Here is a 23,651-nt window from a genome sequence, read left to right on the forward strand (position 1 = left end):
CACTCACACGGACGACTTAAATAAAATTGCCGGCGCGAAGACAGACATGCCGGGGGCGCACTCATATTTACAGTACATCTTACCTTAACTTACAAATTTTACACTAAACCATGGCCCAGGATCAATGCACTCTGCAAAAAGAAAGCAGTTAGCAGGGAGCCAGGCTGCTCGCATGCAGTCTCTGGCTCAGACAATGCAGGTGACAGGGAACGTGGCCGGCTGCTCACACGCAGTCCAAGGCGTTCCCTTTTGAACTGAACCCAGTGAACCACAACGGTGCATGGGCTGCACAAACGCAGTCTCCGTGCCAGCTCAAGTGGCACACGCAATGAGCACAACGAATGGATGGATGGATGGATTCATGGATGGACGCAAACACGGTGCACGGGCCGCCACTGCAGGCCCGTGTTGTAGCTGCCAACAGGGCAGTTCTTGCAGCTTGCAAACTGTTGCTTTGATCCTGGCGCACCTGGAAATGAACAGGGGGGGGGGGGGAAAGCAAAAATTGAACGGGCCTGGTGAACAGGGGCAGTGGGCATGGCAAAGGTGAGCAGGCAACCACAGCCTGCAGAACAGGGCCGCTGCAGGCAAACACAGCCGGCAGATGAACTGGCCGGCACAGGCCTTGAAGTAAACAGCTGCTGACTATCCAGCCGGCACAGGCCTTGCAGCAAAACAACAGCTGCCGATGAAGTGGGCCGGCACAGGCCTTGCAGCAACGCAGCCAGCAGATGAAGCTGGCCAGTCTTTGCCATTCAGTGAAGGTTGATGGAGGGAGTGCGGTGGTGCTGGCCACTCGGAAGGCGGGCTCGGACTTACCCTACGGTCTCCCTCCCAACCTATCGCCTTTGCCTGTCACTGTCCATACCCACTCCCTTAATTTGTCCAAAACCAATTTTAGCCCCAACTTTTGATTTTTTTTTAATTTAATTTAATTTTTTATTTCCTATCTCCCACTATAATTCGTCCCCTAACCCCCTTTATCGTCCTTGTTCAGCTAACCTATCATCTACTGGCCTACTCCCAACCACTACGTTCCCTTCCCGGAGGGGAACAAGGGAGAGCTCGCGTCCTGTGTCGAGGCCCAATGAAGCCTCAAGATGGCCTCCCCAGACTTCAGCGATCTTCCACAAAGTGGGTCCAGCGGCCAACAACGAGAGCGAGGGGATGGATGGTGCGGAGGGGTACACTTCCTAATCTACCCTATCCATTTAACTGTTAAACTACCCCGGGGCTTTCAACAAGTGCCCCTCGCTTAAACTATTGGTTTTAACAACCCAGATTCCCATCGCCTGTGTTGGTGTCCTCACAAATTTCAGGCCTCGCCCCCCAATTTTCTCTACGTGCCCTCACACGGTCTCATGGCTGGGACGCGTGGCTCCCTTTGCCAGGCACGACCCTCTGCCAATTCCTCTACGATGGCACCCCCGGGCACTACACTGCCTCCGAGCCTACCAGTTCCCTAAACACCGGGGAGTGCCCCCCATGGCACCTCCCCTGAAACGCACACGTGGCAGGCTGGCTTCCCGGGCCCCTTTCCGAGGGTCACCCGTGCCCACAACACTGCCCATGCGGCTAATGGTGCCCCGGGCCCCCGCACCAAGCGGGCGCACCCGTGCCCACTACGCTATCCCGGGCCCCCATGGACCCTTGGCCTACTACGGCCGACTAGCCTGGTGCCCGGGGTACCCACTCAGCGATACTCACCTTTCGCAGCCACGCTCCCAGCCCGTCAACAGGGCTCCTGCACCCCTCCAAACGGGTTTCGAGCCTACACTCCCACCAACAGCAAAACGACTTCCATTTTTCAATTTGACTAACCCAGCTAACTTACTTTATACTGACCCCGGGGTCCCTTGGGCGGGAGTTACTCCTCCCCCCAATCACTCATCACACCATGCATTCCACATTCGCTCCACACACACAGACCCGCTGGCCTCACTCACTCATCAAGCACATGCTTCCACTCAACCTCAACTCGCACAACACTGAACTCTGCCATCCTTCTAACTACATCCCCGAACTAACTCGTGCTCCCACGTCGTCCCTTACACTACAGCACGTTCCATTTAACACTACATAGCTAAACTACGTCCCCTCTACACACTCACAAGTCAGTCACTGTCTCCAAATCTCTAAAAATCATTTCCCCACCTAAATCTGGCTACAATCCCTCTACCTAATCCATTCCACGGGCCCCATGAGGACTTACCCCTGCCCCATGGAGCCGGTCTAGCTAAGCTAACCCTTCCCCCCTAACTAGTTTCATCCTGTGCCCAGGTAAGGGGGTCATCCACCCCTTGTCCAGGAATTCTGTGCACCCGAAAGTGAGGCTTGCTTTTCCTTTTCCCACATGCGCAGCACCAGCGCGGCAACTCACAGCTCGCGCACTTTGCACCTGCCCGTGACGTCATGCAGCTGCACGTGTACCTCGTCCCTCCTTGGACGGTACCATCTGGCAGGGATACCCCTCCTGCCGGATTCCAACCCCACGTGCAGCCATGACGTCACCGTGAGCATAAAAAAAAACACAAGCCCCACGTCTCGAGGGGTTCCCCACGCGAACACATGTGCTCTGCCCGTTGGAGCGTAACACACACGCCCGCGTGGAGAACCCGTCCGGTCCAAATCCGAAATCCTGCCTAAACTTTGTCCATCCGCGGGATCGGCAAATCCACCGCGTGCGTTTCCGGACCAGGACCTCACTCCCACAAGCGAGCACGTGGGGGCCTCGTGCGTTGCACAGTACGCACCTCACGCTCGCTGCTGGGTGAACCCGGTACGGTCCGCGAAACAGCTACAGCCGCTACCCGGCTTTCGTTCCTCTGTCGCCGTCTCCGTATCCATTCGACACACGCACTCCCGCGTGCCACGACACTCACTCTCCATTCCATTACACTCACCCCGGGAGAAGCGGCTGCATGTTCACACATGCCCACCATCATCTCCCTCACATACCGCTCTCTCACACACACAGTCTCCCTCACACTCGGCCGTTCACTCACGCATGCCACCTCCCTCGCACACGTGGCTCCACTCACTCGCGGCTTTCCACTCACTCGTGCCATTTCCCTCACACAAACCATACTACTCACACACGCGGGGGCACTCGCCCGCGGTGCCTCAATCCACACACGGCGTGCTGGGAAGCACGCCCTTCGGCACACTTGCCACCACACCACTCACACACAGGGTCGCTTCCACACACGGGGACGCACTCACACCGGGACAACCACACTGGGGATTCGTGTCCCCACAAGGGTCTCTGGGGCCTCTATACCCCCCCAAGCTCGGCGTGAACCCCTTCACAGCACTCGTCCCCTCAACCTCGCAAAGCATGACCGAACCCACCTGGTCGTGACTCGCTTCAAGGGGGCATACTCCCTCCCCTCGTTCCTGGAAGGGGCCATCCCGCTGCTCGCACTGGGTCCCTACACGTTCCGCGAGCTCCCCGTCATGGTCCTCCACTACCTCTGTGTGTGTGTGTGTGCGTCTCTAACACCGTCTTCATCGTGAAGTCTTCCCTCTATCGTTCCCATCTCCCGTGTCTCTGTACATTTACTCGTTTCTGTTATCCCCTCGTGTCTATTAGTCTCTGCTTCTTTCTGGCGTCTTTCCCTTATCTTTATGTAGGTCAACCTTGCTTTCTCCTTCAGTCGCTCCCATCCTTCCCTCTGTTTCACTCCTTGCTCTTTCACGATCTCCGCGTACCTCATCCTTGCTTTCCGTCTTAATTGTTCTTTTCTCTCCCTCGCAATTCCTTTCACCTAGTCTCTTATCTCCCTCGTGCACGTCTCCGTCACCCCAATTAGTTTTTCCCTCTCGGTCACCGTCACGACCCTCGCCCAACACGTCCCCCGAATTATTTTCTCCTTACCCGCCTCCACCGCGGGCCCGACAGCCGTTGCACTCCCTCCCAGCTTGTTCGCTCCCACACGTGGCGTCGCCATTTTGAGCTCCACTGCCATTGCCTTCATGCCCGCCTGCAGGCTTCGGCCTATTCGCTGCATCTCACCCCGCAGTTCTTTCATTTCTTCCTTCATTTTGAGTGCGTTTGTTTCCATCTTTTCGTTCAAGCCTTTTATTTCGTTTTTCATTTCATTTGTGTTTGTCTCTATTTTCGTGTTCACTTCGTTCATTTGCTGCGCATCCGCATTCATCTTTGCCAGCATGGCGAATAGCTGGGCCATGTCGAGTGCGCTTGGGTGAGCCGTTTCGGCAGGGATCGGGGAAGGGTTTTGGTGGAGAGGGGGAGGGGAGGTGTCATACACCGCGGCCGCCGCCGCACCTATTTCGGGCCCGGAGTTCAGTTGGGTGAGTTCGTCCTGTACAACCAACATTTCCTGCTCGGGGTTTTCATCCTGGACCATAGATTCTACACATTCTAAATCCATTTCCAATACCCCCGGCTCCCGCTGGCCTTGAGACGCCATCTTATTTCTCGTAAAGGGTTAATTTAAATCGCTCGTAATTTGGAGGGAATCGGGGGTCGCTCCTCTCACCCTTGGACCGATTCCCATGAATTTAGCTAGAGACAGGAGAGCCCGTTTTCCCGCTCACCGACACCAGTGCCGCAAGGAGGGGGATGGGTTTGTATCCCACTCCTGACACCAGTGTTGCGAATTCGCGCCCGCCGGCGTGCCAGCGGCCACGTAACTCGAATCGCGGCACGTCGCCCACCGGACGGACAATTCCGTCGTGACCCTCTCGGACTAACGCCGGGAACTAGTCACGGGTGGGCCTTTCGGCCTCACCACGATCGTGCCAATCGGCCCCCCGCGTGGGATAGGGTTGTTCGCCAAATTCGACCTACCTAAGTACCCACACGGAGGGTAGACCGGGCGATCGCACCTCGCTGCAGGTCGACTTCGGACACGGGCCACTTTAAGCGACCCGTTCCGTACTATCGGGATAACCGAGCGGTGTTATCGTCAACCTCGACGGTTCCGATTAGTTATTGGGCGTATTTAGCCCACGACCAACCCTTTACGTGAAGTAAGATGGAGATTCAATTAAAGAAAAGACGAAGCGAAACGGGAAAAACAGTTAAACATAAGGCACATTTATTCCATGGCAAACGGAAAGCACACATATACAATTACAACAATTATGCACCAAAAGCAAATGTAAAAGAAACACAACAATTATGCACCAAAAGCAATTGCAACAAAAGAAACACAATGCAGATCTACTACCGACTACGCGAGCACACGGCAACACTTACACAGTTTTACTTTACAGACGGCGCCGACAACACATATACTCAAAATCAAAAGAAAAGGGCCACCCTCAACGACAAGGTGGCAGACGGGCCTGTGGCCGAAACCGCGTGGAGCCTACCCGTCTTGTGATGAGCCGCAAAATGGCGGCGGTGCCCCGACTCCGCGCTCCTCCGCGGGTTTCGTTGGCACTGCCTGGAATGGGGTGGGAACGGTGCCCCCTTTTCGCACTATCTCAGCGCGGGGGGAAACAGGGGGGGGTTGTTGATGCTCTGGGGAAAGAGGATAGCGGGCTTGCTTGGGTCCCGCGACGAGCGACTCCACTGCGCCCTCGACCGCGTTCCTGGCTTCTCCTCTCTGCAGCTCCCCGACAGACTCCGAACCCCGACAGACCGACTCTCCTCCAGACCCGTCTTGACTGCTGCTGCCACACTTCGCCGCCGCCACAACGCGCCCGAGCCCGAAACAGAAACTCTCTACTCCAACTCGAGCTCGAAACAGAAACTCTTCTCCAACTCGAGCCCGAAACAGAAACTCTTCTCTCACTCGAGCCCGAAACAGAAACTCTTCTCTCACTCGATTCGCCCCGCGCTTTATAGTCAGCAGGAGAAACCATATGCAGATTTTCGGATCAGGCTCGGGGGCGGAGCCACGCTCGCCCATTGGACGGAGGAAAAGTGGGCGTGATCATTCCTGATCCTCGAATTTGCATATATTGATTCTACTCCGACGCGCCTGGAGGCGGGGCCAAATCGCCCCGCGCTCGCTGATAGGACGGAACAGAAGTGGGCGTGAATCATTCCTGATCCGACTTCGGTGATCCGGCTTGGAATTGCGGTGATGCGATGATTGCGAGAGCGAGTTGTGACGGTAAAGGTCGTGGCTGTTGGCGTTGTTGTTGTTGTGAAGCGGCGTTGCGGTTGGTGGTTGTTGTGTAATGGCGGTTGAGACGTGGTTGGTTCAAAATAAAGATAGAACAGATAAACGGCTATCTTGAAGGGTCGCAGCCCGAATGAATCACATTTATTCCCTCTAAACAACGGGTTTGGGGCTAACTACACATGTACTTACAGAGATATCTCACCTACGGGACCTGAATGGTGGTTTGCGAATTTCCTCAACCACAACAATATATATATATATATATATATATATATATATATATATATATATATATATATATATATATATATATATATATATATATATATATTGCATGTTAACATTGAAATAAACATGAAAATAAAATGAAATTTTTTTTTTGTATACCTTGTCGAGGCTCGTGTGAGAGCTAACACACAACGCACATCATGGGGGACATGAGACAAGAGGGGAGGGAGTGGGAAGGACAAATCAGTGGGGAACAGAGACGTTAGGAGATCTGTGGAAGGGAGAGGGATGGGACGGGGAATAGAAGATGGACATTACAGGGACTTTCAGGAATAGTGGGGCGGACATGTGACATTTTTTGGTGGAGTTGTGCACTTCTGGAAAGAAGCATGAAACTTTGCCCTGGGTGGGGTTTGGGTATGCCGATTTCAAAAATTGCAGGAACCAGGATGTCACTTCAGCGGTTCCCGCCAAAAATTAAGAAATTCAAAATGTCCACCCCAAAAACACATTTTTGCCCATAAAACGGCTCTAAGTAGCCCGATTGCCTTGATCTTGACGTCTTTACCTATGTTTTTGAGGTCAATGAATCCAATAAAACATATGAGAAGACTCATAACCGACATCGTCATGCTGAAAATTTTAAAATATTGCTGTTACAACACTAATTTTCATAGAAACGTATCATAATGATTTGCACCTAACCTTAATTCCTTAAATAATTGTGTTCATGCCACTAGAGCAGAAACCTGGTAAGGCTTGAATTTAGCACATTCTTGATGTTATTCATGCACCATTGTCATATAAATGCATAGTAAATTGTGTAAATGTATATCTCTACACAATGATGTACATCTCTTCTCAAGGATGTATATATCATGCCAGGCTAGATACAGTGATATGGACGCTTTCTTCAGGCATGAAAATCATGCCTGGCCTCCATCATTGGCAGCGAATCGCATCATGCACCAATCAAGCAAATCAGACTTGATGGAATGTTTGGAATCATCGGTACCTCAAGCAGAATCTGTTCCAAAAGTGGATGTAAAAATTGTGATGGCGCTGCCCTTGTGCACATACTCGATCCAAAGAAGTCAAAGGCTTCTGTCAAAACTTTCAAGGACTACTCACAACGGGTGTTCCTGCCATATTTGGAATGCATGCTCCAGGATGTTGTTCGTTTGGATGTAGTCTGGGATGTATACAAGGAGGACAGCCTCAAGGCACAGACACGACAAACTATGGATCTGCAAACAATCTCAGAGTTGCCAACAACACAAACATGCCGATCAACTGGAACAATTTCCTGTGTTGCGATTCAAACAAAGAGAGTCTGTTCAAACTCCCGAGCCAGTGCAATACAGGAGTTTCCCCCCCGAACGGAAGCTAGTCATCTCTACACATGGCGCGAAAGTTGTTTCATCACCCATATCCAATCTCTCGGACTTGTCCTGCACTTATGAGGAAGCGGACACACGGCTCCTGTTTCATGCTTTCAATTCATTCAATCACGGATTCACCAAGCTGATGATACATGCTACGGATACCGATGTGGTGGTTATTGCAATTGCTGTGGCAAGTGTCTTAAAGGAGTGTGAAATATGGGTGGCATTTGGTCATGGGTCTAAAGTACGGTATATCCCCTGTCACCTGATTTCAGCTGAATTAGGTGATGATGCATCTTGGGGTCTTCTGTTTGTGCATGCAATATCAGGATGTGATACTGTTTCTGCCTTTCTTTGGAATTGGAAAGAAAACAGCTTGGGCAGTATGGCAAAGTACGCCTCAGCTTACACCTACTTTCGTTAGTTTATCTAGTGCTCCAGCTCAGATATTCCAAGATGATATGGACCAAATAGAAAGATATGTTGTTCTCTTGTATCAGCGAACATCTGCACTTTGCCATGTGAATGAAGCCAGGAAGCAGTTGTTCACTAACAACCATAAGATGGAAAACATTCCTCCAACATTACATGCTCTAGAACAGCATGTGAAAAGGGCTGTTTATCAGGCAGGGCATATCTGGGGACAGTCACTTGTAGGAAAGCCCAATGTTCCATCACCAGATATATGGGGTTGGGAGAGAGTGAAAGATGATTCCCCATGGACTCCATGCTGGTCGACTCTGCCAGAGGCAGCCAAAGGTTGTCAAGAACTGTTGAAATGCGGTTGCAAAAAAGAATGCACAAAAAGATGCACTTGTATCAAAGCAAATCTGCCATGTACACAGTTGTGCTTCTGCTCAGGACAGTGTAACAGAGAGTAAGAAGTAAATCTTGGCCATGTTAACACAACACTACAGTGACATAGTGACTGATATGTTAGAGTAATTCGACAACATTTTAAATGGACACATATGCTGCACCCTTAGCACATGGTTTTCCTAGTTTTTACATCATATAGTTCCTGCAGTATTGAGAAATACATATTCTAAAGGAACTGCATGTGTTGTACCTGATCATTCCATGGCTGAATAGTACAGAGTTAAGCCTGGCTACTGGAGCAATAGTAAACCCCTGGTGGTAATTCTTGGAACTTGTTCATGTCATTTTGTTGTGTAGCATAGGTGTCCCTTTAACAGAACGAATGACACACAATTGGATCCTTTAAACTCATAAAAGTTGTATTCGTGCCAAGATGGCAATCGGTGCACTCACTTTTGATGTTGACTGTTGTAGGAAATTGCGCTATGGGCGTTTTAAAAAAAAATTACAATAAAGATATATGTTAAGAGTCTTCACACGTGTTTTATTGGATTCCTTGACCTCAAAAACATAGGTATAGATATCAATATCAAGGCAATCGGGCTACTTAGAGTCGTTTAATGGGGGAAAAAAATGTGTTTTGCGGTGACCATTTTGAATTTCTTAATTTTTGGCGGGAACCGCTCGTGGTTCCTGCAATTTTTGAAATCGGCACGCCCAAAAACCCCCATAGGGCAAAGTTTCATGCTTCTTTCCAGAAGTGCACACTGATTTCACATATCCACCCCACTAGAAGGAAAGCAGGGAATTTGAAGGAGGTGGGCTTGGGTGGATTATCGGGGGTAGAAAAGATCGAGGATTTGGATGGGGGGGTGATAAGAGGTGGTGGTGGAGAACAGCTGCTTTGAAGGCCTGGAGGGAAGAATGGGAATGAATAGAGTGAGGGAGTTTATTCCAAAGGCGGGAAAAAGAGGAATGAAAGAGTGAAGGTGAGCAGTGATTCGTGATTTTGGTCGCTTTACCTGAAGGGGGTTGTTGGCGGACCTTGAGCGCCCTGCGGAAATGTAGTGGGGACAAATCACAGAGAGAGAGCAGGAGGGGGGGGGGCGAGGCTGGAGAGGAGACGGTAGAAGACAGAAAGACCACCGACCAACCTGCGGTGAATGAGTGAGAGGCCCAAAGACTCAGCCTCATTGCGGGAGATGCCAATGATCCGAAATGTCTTGGTTTCTACAACGTAAAGCCGAGAAAGGTGGGAGGCAGGAGCACCAGCCCAGAGGGGAGAGCAGTACTCCATCAGGCTGCGGACAAAAGCTTTGTAAGTGGTCAGGAGCTCAGGTGGGCAAAGGAAGGACTTGGCACGACGGAGGATTCCCAGTCGGCGATTGGCTTTGGAGGCGAGGTTTGAAATGTGGCTTTCCCAGGAAAGGTCATGGCAGATAGTGAGACCCAGAAGCTTGAAAGAAAGGACTTCTTCCAGAGGATTGTTGAGAAAGTGGATGGGGGGTTTTCTAAACGGTCCTTTCGAAGAGACATAGTGAGAGTGTGATATTTGTCCGGATTGAAAGACATATTCCACGTGTTGGACCAGTTTGTGATTTTATCCAGATCTGCAGTGAGCGAAGAAGCTGCTGCTTGCCGGTCTAAGGGAATGGCAGTGTAAATTAAATGAAAACAAGACTTTTACCGTTTAAATTTATTCCAAAAGAGCGAGGTTGGTGAGGACAAACAAACCAAACATATTATGTACTTGTTCGTACTGTACATATTATGTACTGTACTTTGCCGAATATAGAAAACACAAGACTTTGCTCAGAGATGATGCTGCTAGAGGGGGAGAGGGTAGAGGTTAGAATGATGTGGATGCAGAACTTGCAATGGTTGTTGGACCATCGGGAGCACGATGAAGTCACCTACTGCATTGCGACATAGAAGAAGGGTAAAATGATCCTTAGTCACCTTGATCCAGAGCAGATCTTTCCTGCTTGGACAGGAAGGTACGAGATAGCATCCTCTTCCAAAATAATCCCATCTCTTCGGTGTTAAAAACCTGCTCCGGCATTAATCCCTTCACCTCGATTAGTTCCACAAGTCAAGGTTGAATTGGAGCTTTTGGTTCCAGGTGCCTTGTGAAAACATTGGTAAATCCATGACGATTTCTTTCCCCACTCAAACTCAAAGGCATTTTTTTATGTTTGGTACTCGATCCAAACATGAAGTGCTTTTTCGATCCTTTCAATACGAGGATCACGGGACTGGAATGAGCCTGTTGCGCTTTGCTGGCAGGAACCCTTGGCAAGGATATTTGACTCGCATTTACTTTTCTGCACAGTTGATTCATTGATACCATAATGGTGGCTCACAGATGCTTGCCAACTACCTAACAAATCATTTTTTTTGCACAATGTTATAACCTTTCTTTGCCTTTTTGGCATGACTATTTTTGTCAATCGTTTGACGTTTGGGCGCTATTATTAACTGTTGTGTGTCTAGATCTTGTAGATCTGGTATTGCAGGATCTCCGTATGTCATTCCCCATTCGATGACGATTCCTTATTAAACTTTGCTTCGTTCCCGTATGCTGGTCTGATGACAAGCTGAATGAAACACAGCAAGAAGAGGAAGGTGTAATTAGGGATGAAACAGAAAAGGAACAAACCAATCAACAACTGACAAATGAAAAGAGGTGGGTGGGGGGGGGGACTCACAATAACTTTGTAAGTTTGTGGGGAAAAAGGGAGCACTTGGGAAAGGAGTCATGATTATGGATGGGGTAGTGGTGAATAGCTGTCTTGAAGCCCTGAAGGGGAAGTTGTTTCCAGAGGAGGGAGAAAAAAGGAACAAATGAGTGGATGGGAGCTGTGAGCCTGGATTTTGTGAGTTTATCATGAACAGGATTACTGGCAAACCATGTATTCCCTGCAAAAAAAAAAAAAAAGGAGAAGGCAGCCCACCAACCTGTCTGCGATATGAAAGTAATAGACCTACACACTCAGCTTCGTCAATGGAAATCCCAATGATTTTGAGGGCCTTGTTTTTCATGTCAATAAGAAGGGAGGGCAAGGTGAGGCAGGGACACCAGTCCAAAGGGGAGAGCAGTGCTCTATCAAACAGCGAATTAAGGCCTCGTAGGTAGTCATAAATTCACACTGGCCAAATAAATATCTTGCACCACAAAGAATGCTGAGTCATTGATGAGCTTTGGAGGCCATCTTGGAAATATAGTCTGCCCAAGAAAGATCATGGTTGATAGTGAGGTGCAAAGTTTGACTGATTTAACCTTTTCAAGTGGTTTGTTGTGGAAGTGGATGGGAGGGTTTGCCAGATTGTCCTTTCGGAGAGACAGGGTGAGTTTTAGGGATTTATCAGGGTTTAAAGACATATTCCAAGTGTTTGAAAAGCTCCTGATTCCAGCAAGGTCTGCAGAGAGGGAAGGAGCTGCTGCTTGCCTCCTTGAAAGATGAGAAATTATATGGCAGAGGGTGGAATGATCAACAAAGAGATAGGCAGTATTTTCCAGGGAATCAGAAAGATCAATGATTAATATGAGGAACAAGACTAGGCCCAAGACAATGCCTTGGGGAACTCCAGCCTTGACAGGAGAGAGGAGATGAGAGGATCCCTTTAAGAGTGACACATTGAATATGTGAGTGGAGCAAGTCAGTGATCTATGAGAGGAAGTAAGCTTGGATGCCATAAGCAGAGAGTTTGGAGATCAAGGCAGGATGCCAGACTGTATCAAAAGTTCGATATATATATATATATATATATATATATATATATATATATATATATATATATATATATATATATATATATATATATATATATATATATATATATATATATATATATATATATATATATATATATATATATATATATATATATATATATATTGTTGTGGTTGACGAAATTCGCAAACCACCATTCAGGTCCCTTAGGTGAGATATCTCTGTAAGTATATGTGTAGTTAGGCCCAAACCCGTTGTTTCGAGGGAATAAATGTCATTCATTCGGGCTGCGACCCTTCTAGATAGCCGTTTTTCTTTTACTATCTTTATTTTGGACCAGCCGCCATTACTACCACCACCAACCACGTCTCAACAGCCATCACACAACAACCACCAGCCGCAACGCCGCTTCACAACAACAACAACGCCAACAGCCACGACCTTTACCGTCACATCTCGCTCTCGCAACCATCGCATCGCCGCCATTTCCGCGCCGCTTGTGGGCACCGATACTGGACTCGTGCAGGGCGCGCACCGAGCAGGGGTGCAAAAGCGCCGGCCTTTCCGAAGAAAACGTATCAAAAACGACTCACGCCCACTTCTGTTCCGTCCTATCGGCGAGCGTGGGGCGATTTGGCCCCGCCTCCAGGTGCGTTGGAGTAATATCGCAATATGCAAATTCATGGATCAAAAAGCATTCACGCCCACTTTTCCTCGGTCCAATGGGGAGCCAGTTAGGGGTGAAGGGTCGGAGGTAAAGGGTCGAAGGTGAAGGAGCGAGGCCACGGGGCATATAAGGGGCTGCGTTCGTCAGTCAAAGCAGTTAAGAGTTCGGAGTCAGTGAAGAGTTGGGACGAGTCAAGAGAGGAGTCGGAGAAGGTGGTTGGACGGAGCTGTGGAGAGGTGGCGGCGGCGAAGGCGGTCGAGGGGGTGCTCGTGTCGGAGTCGGGGAGCTGCGGAGGGAGAAGCCGGCGGCGCGACTGAGGTCGTGGTGGAGACGCTCGTCGCGGGACGCGAGACAGGGAGATATCCTCCTTCCCCCGAGCATCAACAACCCCCTCCTGTTTCCCCCCGCGCTGAGATAGTGCGAGAAGGGGGCCCCGTTCCCCCCCTACCAGACACTGTCCGCGAGGCCCGCGGAGTCGGGGCGCCACCGCCATCTTGCAGCTCATCATCAGACGGGTAGGCCCGACGCGGTCTCGGCCCCAGGCCCGCCTACCCCCCTCATCCTTGAGGGTGGTCCTTTTCTTTTGCTTTGAGTGTATGTGTTGTCGGCGCCGTCTGTGAAGTAAAACTGTATAAGTGTTGCCGTGTGCTCGGTAGTCGGTTAGATCTGCATTGTTGCATTTGCTTTTTGTGTATTATTGTGTTTCTTCTTCTTTTACATTTGCTTTTGGTGTAATTGTATATGTGTGCTTTCCGTTCATCGCGAAATAAATGTGCTTCATGTTGAACTGTTTTCCCGTTTCGCTTCGTCTTTTCCTTTATTGAATCTCCATCTTACTTCACGTAAAGGGTTGGTCGTGGGCTAAAACGCCCGATAATTAATCGAACCGTCGAGGCCGACGATAACACCGCTCGGTTATCCCGATAGTACGGAACGGGTCGCTTAAAGTGGCCTGTGTCCGAAGTCGACCTGCGGCGAGGTGCGATCGCCCGGTCTACCCTCCGTGTGGGTACTTAGGTAGGTCGAATTTGGCGAGCAACCCTATCCCACGCGGGGGCCGATTGGCACGATCGTGGTGAGGCCGAAAGGTCCACCCGTGACTAGTTCCCGGCGTTAGTCCGAGAGGGTCACGACGGGATTGTCCGTCCGGTGGGCGACGTGCCGCGATTCGAGTTACGTGGCCGTTCGCACGCCGGCGGGTGCGAATCCGCAACAATATATATATATATATATATATATATATATATATATATATATATATATATATATATATATATATATATATATATATATATATATCCAGAGTGGTGGCCTTGCTTGACCTCATGCCTGGGGTTGAAGGTTTCCATTCATTGTTGGGAGAGTAGAAGCTGTTCTGAAACCGAATTGATGATCTGAGATCAGGCTGTTGAAGAAAAGGAGGTTTTGATTTCAGCTGCACTGATAGATTACATGACCTTGCTTGTAATTGGAAGCAAGCTAATAAGCCTGTAGTTAAGACGACATGTTTTTGCACCAAGTTTGGGTATTGCACCAATGGGAGCCAACTTCCAGACAGACAGAAACTGACCAAGAGAGAATGACCCAGTGAACAGAAGAGAGAGAGAGAGGATGAGCAAGAGCATTAGAGTAGGTTTTTAGGACACATGCACCGATACCATCTGGGTTTGTCGCAGAATCAGAATCAGGGAGAAAGAGAGGGGTCGGGACGCAGGGGAGAGAAAGAGAGGGGTCAGGACGCAGGGGGGAGAAAGAGAGGGGTCGGGACGCATGGGGGAGAAAGAGAGGGGTCGGGACGCAGCGGAGAGAAAGAGAGGGGCCGGGACGCAGGGGGAAGAAAGAGAGGGGTCGGGACGCAGGGGGGAGCAAAAGAGGGGTCGGGACGCAGGTGGAGGAGAAGAGAGAGGCCGGGACGCAGGAAGGGGACAAGGGAGAGGCCGGGACGCAGGGGGAGGAGAAGAGAGAGGCCGGGACGCAGGGGGAGGAGAAGAGAGAGGCCGGGACGCAGGGGGACGAGAAGAGAAAGAGGCCGGGACGCAGGGGGACGAGAAGAGAAAGAGGCCGGGACGCAGGGGGGGGGGAGAAGAGAGAGGCCGGGCCGCAGGGGGAGGACAAGAGACGCGGTGCAGAGGAAGCAAGGAAGATGTAGGCCATAGGGCATGGAGGAAGTAAGGAGGGCTGGAAGTGAAGTTAGCAAGGAGGAGCCAGAAAAGTGAAGGAAGCAGAGCGTCGAGGTGTTTTGGAAACAAGGAGGGGGCAGGGTGTGACGGAAGGAAGGATGGGGAAGGGCATGGAGGAAGGGGTGGATGGACAAGTAAATGGGGACAGTACTGATGTGAGGAGGTTCATCACCCTAGTCCCACATACAGAACTAAAAGGGTTTAATTAAAGGATTGTAATGGTGGTGAGATAAAGACAGACATCAAGATTCGGATGGCAATGATGATTAAAAGGCACAAAGACGGTGCTATAAGAACATGATGGTGGATGAGGCATGAGTTTACGAGTCAACCAGATATGAAGGGGTGGCAGAATGGAAAGCAGACTGGGAGAAAAGTATTTGTAAGCAAGTATGTGGGAAGGTTGAACATTTTTAAATTGCTGTGAAAAAAAGGTTGAAGTTTATAACAGGCCTCGGCCTGCTGAGTAGCCTGTTAGTTGTACTATAAATCAGTGGGGAATTTTTACATTCCCATAAAAAACAGTTTGTTTGATTAGTTGGCATAATTGGCCACAGCTGCATTAATGTGTGAGAGACCTGATAGGCATCAAGTTTACACTCAGACAGATACAGGATTAACTTGAACAACACTCAGTAGAATGCATACTTCCACCAGGCTGAACAGTACGTTTTTTGTTCCACTTGTATGCCGATCTGCATCCGGACCAGAACCAAAATATAATCGGCTTGTTCTTGTCACCTACCAACTCATTCATCAAGTTTTGCCACAACTCGTGCAAAACTTTTTGAAATATCATGCTACATATCGTTTTTGGCCCCATCTTTCAATGGTGAAGAATCACTGAAAATTCTCGAATCCGCATCTTCACCAAAATCTAATCAATTGGTCCGTGTCACACACCCAACCTGTCCACCAAATTTCATCCAAATCCATAGCTTTTTGAGATATCCTGCTCATAGACAAACAAAGAAAGACAGGGTTGAAAATAGAACCTTTGTCCACCTTCAGTGGTGGAGGTAATAGAATCCTAGTTTTAAAACAGATAAATTAGGGGCAAACGAGTTCAATCGTTTTAATATCTTACTGATCAAGATCTATCCAAAGCAACAAATATGCCACACCTGTGAGACATTATCTTCAATGTCCAGTAGTCCCTGGCCTGAAGGAGGCTGTAGAGCTTGCAGAGCCTTGTCAGGCTGACCAAGTTGCTGCTGTAGGGCGGAAAGTGTGATTCGTGCACCCAGGTGAGAGGGTGCCATTTTTACGACTCGTGTGTAGCTTTGTGCTGCACGTTCGGTCAACCCCAAAGAATTCAGACATTCTGCATCCACCGGAAAAGCAAGCAACTGAAACTATTCAAAGAAAGATAAAAACTGCAAAAATAGACAACATTAAGATGAAGAGGTTAAACTCTGCACTTTATGGAATCTGTTACAATTGTTGGAAGTAAAAATCTGTCAATTGTTAGAAGGCCATGTTAAATGTCAACCCACCATTAGGGCCATGTCACACCTTGACGTTTTAGTCAGCGTATGGCAACGTATCAAAATTTATGTAAAACGCTGGCGTACGCTGAACTATTGATGTTTTTTTCAGTTTTGGGCATATTCATAACGAGTTAGATGTATGCATAACGTATTAGTAACGTACAAAGAACATTTCGATAACTTATACCAACGAATGCTTAGCGTGTTGTCGGCGTTCACAACTTATGCCCAACGATAGTCTAACTTATGCATAGCGCGTGGAAGCGTATCGCCGACGATCACGTGGCATAGCCTATTAAAAGGCTGCCGCTCAACGATTCAAATCATAACCGCACTAGACATCGAAGTATCAACATCACTGTCATGCCGAAGAAAACTTCGAAGAATGCTGCAAAGAAGTCTCCTGGCCGTGGCCGTGGATGCGGACGCAAGGAGGATCCATCATCATCCACACCCTCCCCATGACGCTCACCTACTACTACTGACATGGACCTACTACTACAACTATTACTACTGACACGCTCACCTAATACTACTACTGATACTACTGACATGGACATCTACTCAACATGGAGTCTGGAACACTGACGGGTTCCTCCTGTGAAACCCATTTTTATATACCAATTCCCCTAAACGCTGCCAATACGCCATTATACGGTAGCTGTAAGTTAGAAACAAGTTCAGTACGTTCTGTGGTCGTCCGGAAGACGTCAAATACGTCTACATACGTCAATATGCGTTGGAGATACGTTACACATAGGTTCAAAGCACGTTACTCATAGGTTAGAAATAAGTTTCGGGTACGCGAGACATTACCTCGACGTTTTTCGACTTATGAGTAACTTACAAGTAACGTGTGTCAACGATTGCATAAAGTGCCTTCAACTTATGGCCAGCATATGCAGAACGTGCGAGTCATACGCCGAGCACGTCGGAAAATTTTGAGCATGCTTAAAATTTGTCGACGAGCTCGGCGTACTGCGACGTATGCCAGTGTGCTCTTAACGTATACAAAACTTACCCATAACGTATTCGACGTGTGCCAGCGTATTCGCCAATTTTTTCATACGTCGGCATATGCTGGCTAAAACGTCAATGTGCGACACGGCCTTTACATTTGATCTCAGTTAAAGGTCACATGAGAGATAAGTGGAAGAGAGAACATCAGATGCTTGTAATTGAACTTATGGTCTGCAAAATTATTTTATCGAGCATCTGATCTGAGCTCATCGACATGTTTAACCCAAAGTCAAATCAGTTCATCCTTGTATTACAGTCCATTGATATGCTAAGCTTGCTTGAAATCCGTGCAAGTTATTTATGGTAAAGTTATTGTGGTAACAAATGACACTGCAAGAGACAACCCAAACACATAATGCTCCCAGCCTCGAGCTACAAAAGCATGGAAAAAATAAGTGTTTGACTCTCAGATGATCGAAGTATGTCATTTTTTCCATTAATAAAGTGCAAAAAAAAAAAAAATTAATAAAAAGAGTCTCCAAGAAAATACAAATCCATACAATGACTTTTAGACAACTGGCACTTTGGGACAGCAATTCAGGTACTCCTGTTACCGACATGTGTCTCCAGTCACGTGGCGTCTCGAGCTGCGGCCTGCCTCCCATCCTCTGGTCCACTGCATGCAGTGACCAGGGGGTGGTACAGCTGGACTCGTGGAGACGGGTCCTTCATGTAGGACATGCGGTACTACCACTATGTCCCAGAAGGGAGTACCCCGTCGACACAGGTCCTACTCCCCTCCCTCAGAATTTCTCAACGGTGCTTGCAACTCACTGCGTATGGCATGGCCCTCTCAAGGGAACCTGTTGGGGTCGACGACGGGCATTCCATCGGCAACTTCACGTTCCTGACCTGGGTTAGGCTAGCCGTACGTTGTTATCCGCTGGGTCATTGTGTGCTTGACACCGCCATCCTGCAATGTCAGTGAGCAGAGTGCCCCGTACTCCTACGGGCAGATGGTCTTGCCTGCCACGCCAGTAGCACAGATCCGATGGACTGGATCTGGACGCTGGGACGGAATTCGTCGCAAGGGCCCGCATGTGAACCAATGGATGGTTTCACAGTCCCAAACTGCTACAGACATCCACTCCAGTGGTCTGGAGCTTCAGTCTGCCACCTCTGTACCATGGTGGTTAGCACTTGAAACATGCTGGAGTACAGTGGAGGAGGGAGAGGACAATGGCCCAGAGCATTATAGCCCTGGGAGGGGAGGCGTCAATCAAGCCAGCACTGACCTCGCCTCATGGTTCCACCTTTCAAAAGGATGACTTGGGGACCAGTAAAGGTTGGTATGAGTAAGCATACAAAGGAATTTAATCTAAACGAGACAGTGGAGAAATAAATGAGTGTTTCAACAAATCAAAAAGCGCATTACGCACATGTCAATTACATACAGCACATCAGACTATTAAAAGAATAAACTAGAAGGGCACTTGGTAGAGCACATACATCCGCCATGCAATGCCTGATCCACGAGAACATATCCGGCCCAATGCATCGTTTTTGGCCCTATCTCTCAATGGTGAAGAATCACTTGAAAAAATAAATAATTCTTGTATCCAGATTCAGATTCAGGTCTTCACCAGAATCGAATACATTTGTTCTTGCCACACACAAAACGTGTCCACCAAGTTTCATGCGAATCAGTCCACAACGTTTTGAGATATCGTGATATATATCGTTTTTGGCCCAAACTCTCAATGGTGAAGAATCACTTTAAAAATACTAGTAGTCAGATCCGGATCCGGATCTTCACCAAAATCTAATCAGTTCGTCTTTGTCACCCATCAAACCTGTTCACACAATTTCATCTGAATCCGTCCACAACTTTTTGAGATATCCTGCACATAAGCAGACAGACAAATAGACAGAAAGGGGTGAAAATAAAACCTCCTTCACCTTCGGTGGTGGAGGTAAAAAAAAAAAAGAAGAACCAAATACATAAAGAAGTAGATCCTCTAAATTTTCATTATGTGACATCAGATTATTAACTACCATGTGCTTTGTGGTCAACCAAATTAAAATTTTACAAGTTGGGTTATGCTATTCATCCCCCTACCCCCCCCCCCCCAACCGAGTTTAACGTCTAACCGAGGGACGGCACACATATGATTACTTAACACTACATTTGGGAAAGCCTGATGCTGGCTGGCTTCACAGTTAAGGTGATTGGCTCAAGATCTTCGGATCTTGAGTTAAAGCCCCTGTCGGGCCGTTGAGGTAACACCAGGTGGGTTGACTCTGCCCGTCATCCTTCTGAGGTTGGCAAAAAGAATACCAGCTTATTGGTAACAGGGGCACTGCATCACCGATATACACCCGGACCCCGACATTCGCGGTTCCAACATTCACGGGTTCCGCGTATTCGCGGTTGATCATTTGCGACACTCTCCTACATTCGCGGGAAATTGCCCCACATATTCATGGTTTTCGCGGAGATTTTTTATTTTTGCACGAGCCATGAGCAGAACATAGTTCTAAAACATATCTTCCACAAGCCACGCACAAAGCAGATGGATGCACGTACTGGACAATACTGTATGTATTCAAAAAACATATCTTCCACGAGCCGCGAACATGACCCGCTTCCTGGACGTGTATTGTAGCTTCATAGAATAAAAAAATCATACAGGGTGTTTCAAAAAGATTGAGACAATTTTGACTTCCTGCCATTTCTTTGTTTTTTGACCTGATGCTGTTGTTTGACCTGAATATATACCGTTTTCTTTTTCATGGTTTGGTGTTGTCATTATGGTATTTGTTCCCTGGGATTTCTTGCCCCATAGCTCAACTGTGCCATTGACAGTGAAGCAGAAGACAAAAGTGGTGGCTCTGTGGTATGACACTAAATCATATGTAGACACCTGCCGGAGGTTCTGCCAGGAATACGACCTCAGAACACGTGATTGACTCACAAATTGTGCCATTCAACTTATTGTGAAGTGAACCATCATAAATAATGATTAGGCGGAGATGAATCACCAAAGTACCGGCAGACACATAATGTTAATTAGCTGAGGGCTAGTTGGGGGGGGGGTGATGGTTTTCATGATGACTCAATGTTGACCGTGGTAGAGTTGTCACACAGTCAAGCCATCATAGTCAAAATAGATTAAAAAATTCAGACAAATTATTTCTGTCGACAAAGAATGGGATTGGTTGACTTGATCAATGTGGCCTCCATTGCACGAAGGTGAGCTAAAAAAAATCCTGTGTGGAGGACGCAGTTTAGCTTACCTTCATGCAATGGAGGCCACATTCATCAGGTCAACCAATCCCATTATTTATAGAAAGAAAGATGAAACTGTAAAAACTGCATTTAATAAGCGCAGATTTTGATACTGGCAATAAACTTTGGTATCTCATGGGTGAAGAATGTTGTGGTCAAGTTTCATCGAAATCATGTGTGTAGTTTCAGAGGAGAGAGCAAATACCTATTTTGGGGGGGTTCAACCCCCACCCACCTCCATAGACCCCCTTAATGAGTGCAGATTTTTTGATGCTGTCAATAAACTTTGGTATGTAATGAGTGATGAAGGTTGTGGTCAAGTTTTATCATAATCGTGTGTGCAATTTTGGAGAAGAGAGGAAATACCTATTTGGGGGGTGGGGAGCGGGGAAGGGGGAGAAACCCCCTCCCTCCGTAGACACCCTTAATGAGCACAGATTTTGATGTGGTCAATACACCTTCGTTAGGCATCATATATGAAGCTTGTCACCAAGTTTCATCAAAATCGTGTGTTTGGTTCAAGCGATAATGACTGAAGTGTTTCTGGACTGACTGACTGACTCACTCACTCACCGACAGACACTGCTCGATCGCATAAGCTCACCTGACTAAAGTCCAGGTGAGCTAAAAATAGTCCGATGAAAACTTCACAGAGCGGAATACCATAGTCGGGTCGCAGTGCACAAACCGCTCATCACACGTGGCACTGCACGTTTGCGAGTCCAGTGGGGCAAAGAGTACAAGCAATGGCCGACCGAGCAGTGGAGAAACGTGATATGGTCAGATAAATCGTCCTTCACCATGTTCTCGACAAACAGATGATTGCACGTGTGGCACCAACCGAAAGAACTCTACAACCCTGAGTGCTGGGTTCCAACACTGAAGGGTTCTGGTGGTTCTGTAATGTTGAGGGGCACATTTTCCTGGTATGGTTTGGGTGCTGTCATTCCCTTAGAAGGCAAGGTCAATGACAATCGCTACTCAATGGTACGAGTGATCATCTTCACCCCATGTTTCAGCATTTCTTTCCTGCCAGGAGCGGTATCTTCCCAGATGACAATACCCCCATCCACAGAGCATGTGTGGTCACCCAATGGTTTGATAATTTCATGCCACTGATGTTATTCATACGTCATGGCCTTCTCAGTCACCAGGTCTGAACCCAATCGAGAATTTATGGGACATTCTGCAATGATGCCTGAGACAGCATTTTCCACCTCCATTGAAAGAGGTGTGAGTTCATTGACTTCCTCATGGAAGAATGGTTCTGCATCCCTCCTGCAGAATTCTAGATGCTGGTGGACTTAATGCCATGGCACGTACTGGCCACATATAGTGGCCCAATGCCCTATTAAGTGACTTTACATTGGCGTTTCCATTTTTTGTCCACTACCTGTACATATTGATCAGCTCTCGTACGTTCAATAAACCCAAAAAATTCCCACGCACACGATATGATGCAAGCATCTAACTGAACCTTTCAATGTGGTGCTTTCTGAAAACTGTGAAAGAAAAAGACTATGAATTGCAGGGAGTAGAGTGAAAGGAGATGAGCAGGAAGCTAATGCAGGTCTTAATTGGAATTGAACCACCCGCTTTCTTTTGAGTTTGTATCCGGCACATGCAGGGCGAGTCCAGAAACACAAGCAAAGATGGAATGTGAAAACATAGGTAAGTCATAAAAAGGCAAACAAAACAAATAGACCCTCTTTAACCAAGTAAAAGCTTTACCTGCATGGCGCAGCCACACGGCAGCCAGGTTGTACTGCTCTGAGCAAACAAGGCAACTCAAAAGAGGGAGGGCTTCTTCATACTCGCCAGTCTCCATGAAACTCTCAGCCACATCAAGGTACAGGTCTCCCACCTCCTCCACGCTCTGCTCCATGAGCCAAGCTACCAGTTGCTGTTATCAGATGCAAATCCAACAAAGAAGAGCAGAGTATACAGTTCACAAAGGAAGGAGTGGGCGTAGTGTGACTGATGGGTACAACAAATGTGTAAATGTCACAAATTCTGGACAACTACCTCCTGAAAACCCATTATCTTTCGTAACTACGACACTTGCTAATGATTCCTGATACTGCATCTAATTTACATTAGCTCTTAAACTGAAAATGCATGGGCTTTATGCCCAAAGTACATGGCAGCCCAAACATCGCTATATGGCCAAAATTCAAAACTGAAGGCACTACTATTTAGCGAGACCTGACCTAACATCATTTAGCAAGAAAAACACAATTTATCAAGGAAAACGATGTTACGCCTCATCTGTCAATTGCAGTTAGATGATGCCTTCTTCCTCCTGGGATGACACTTAAAACTAGGCACACAGTGACTACACAGTCCCGGATGGAGACCACTCGGTGGTAGAAAAGTCCGAACTGGGATTTGCCTACTGGGCAGCTTCACTATTTGGTGCCTTCAGTTTAGAAATTGATCTTCCCCTATAACTATATATATATATATATATATATATATATATATATATATATATATATATATATATATATATATATATATATATATATATATATATATATATATATATATGTCAACCATAACTTTTACCTTAACTGGTTGAAGCATCTTCTTGTGGATCAGGCAGACGATTAGTTTTGCTTTCACATCAATGGGAGTGTCAATGGATGGTTCACAAATCACAATTGTTCCTAAAATCACAACAGAATGTATTTATGTAGACAATACTTGTCTTCAATCAATATCTTTTTATCATAAAAAAAAAGTACGTGAACAGCTAAAATGAAAATACATTATTTTTCACATATGTTTCACCAGGT

General features: G+C 47.6%; 1 protein-coding gene across 5 annotated transcripts in view; it reads right to left on the reverse strand.

Annotated features, from left to right (window-relative positions):
- The window catches only part of GTF3C3 (general transcription factor IIIC subunit 3), a 185,661-nt gene that overhangs the window by 30,413 nt on the left and 131,597 nt on the right, over positions 1 to 23,651 (reverse strand). For all 5 annotated transcript variants that reach the window (XM_085873608.1, XM_085873612.1, XM_085873611.1 and 2 more), the window contains 3 exons: positions 23,422 to 23,522; positions 22,585 to 22,756; positions 16,239 to 16,438 (listed from right to left, as the gene is read on the reverse strand). In XM_085873608.1, coding sequence (XP_085729734.1) covers positions 16,239 to 16,438; positions 22,585 to 22,756; positions 23,422 to 23,522 — 473 coding nt within the window. The remainder of the gene's footprint in view (positions 1 to 16,238; positions 16,439 to 22,584; positions 22,757 to 23,421; positions 23,523 to 23,651) is intronic.

This window comes from Eptatretus burgeri, chromosome 3 (assembly GCF_056783735.1).
Source record: "Eptatretus burgeri isolate ZD-2024b chromosome 3, Ebu_testis_v1, whole genome shotgun sequence".
Taxonomy (NCBI): domain Eukaryota; kingdom Metazoa; phylum Chordata; class Myxini; order Myxiniformes; family Myxinidae; genus Eptatretus; species Eptatretus burgeri.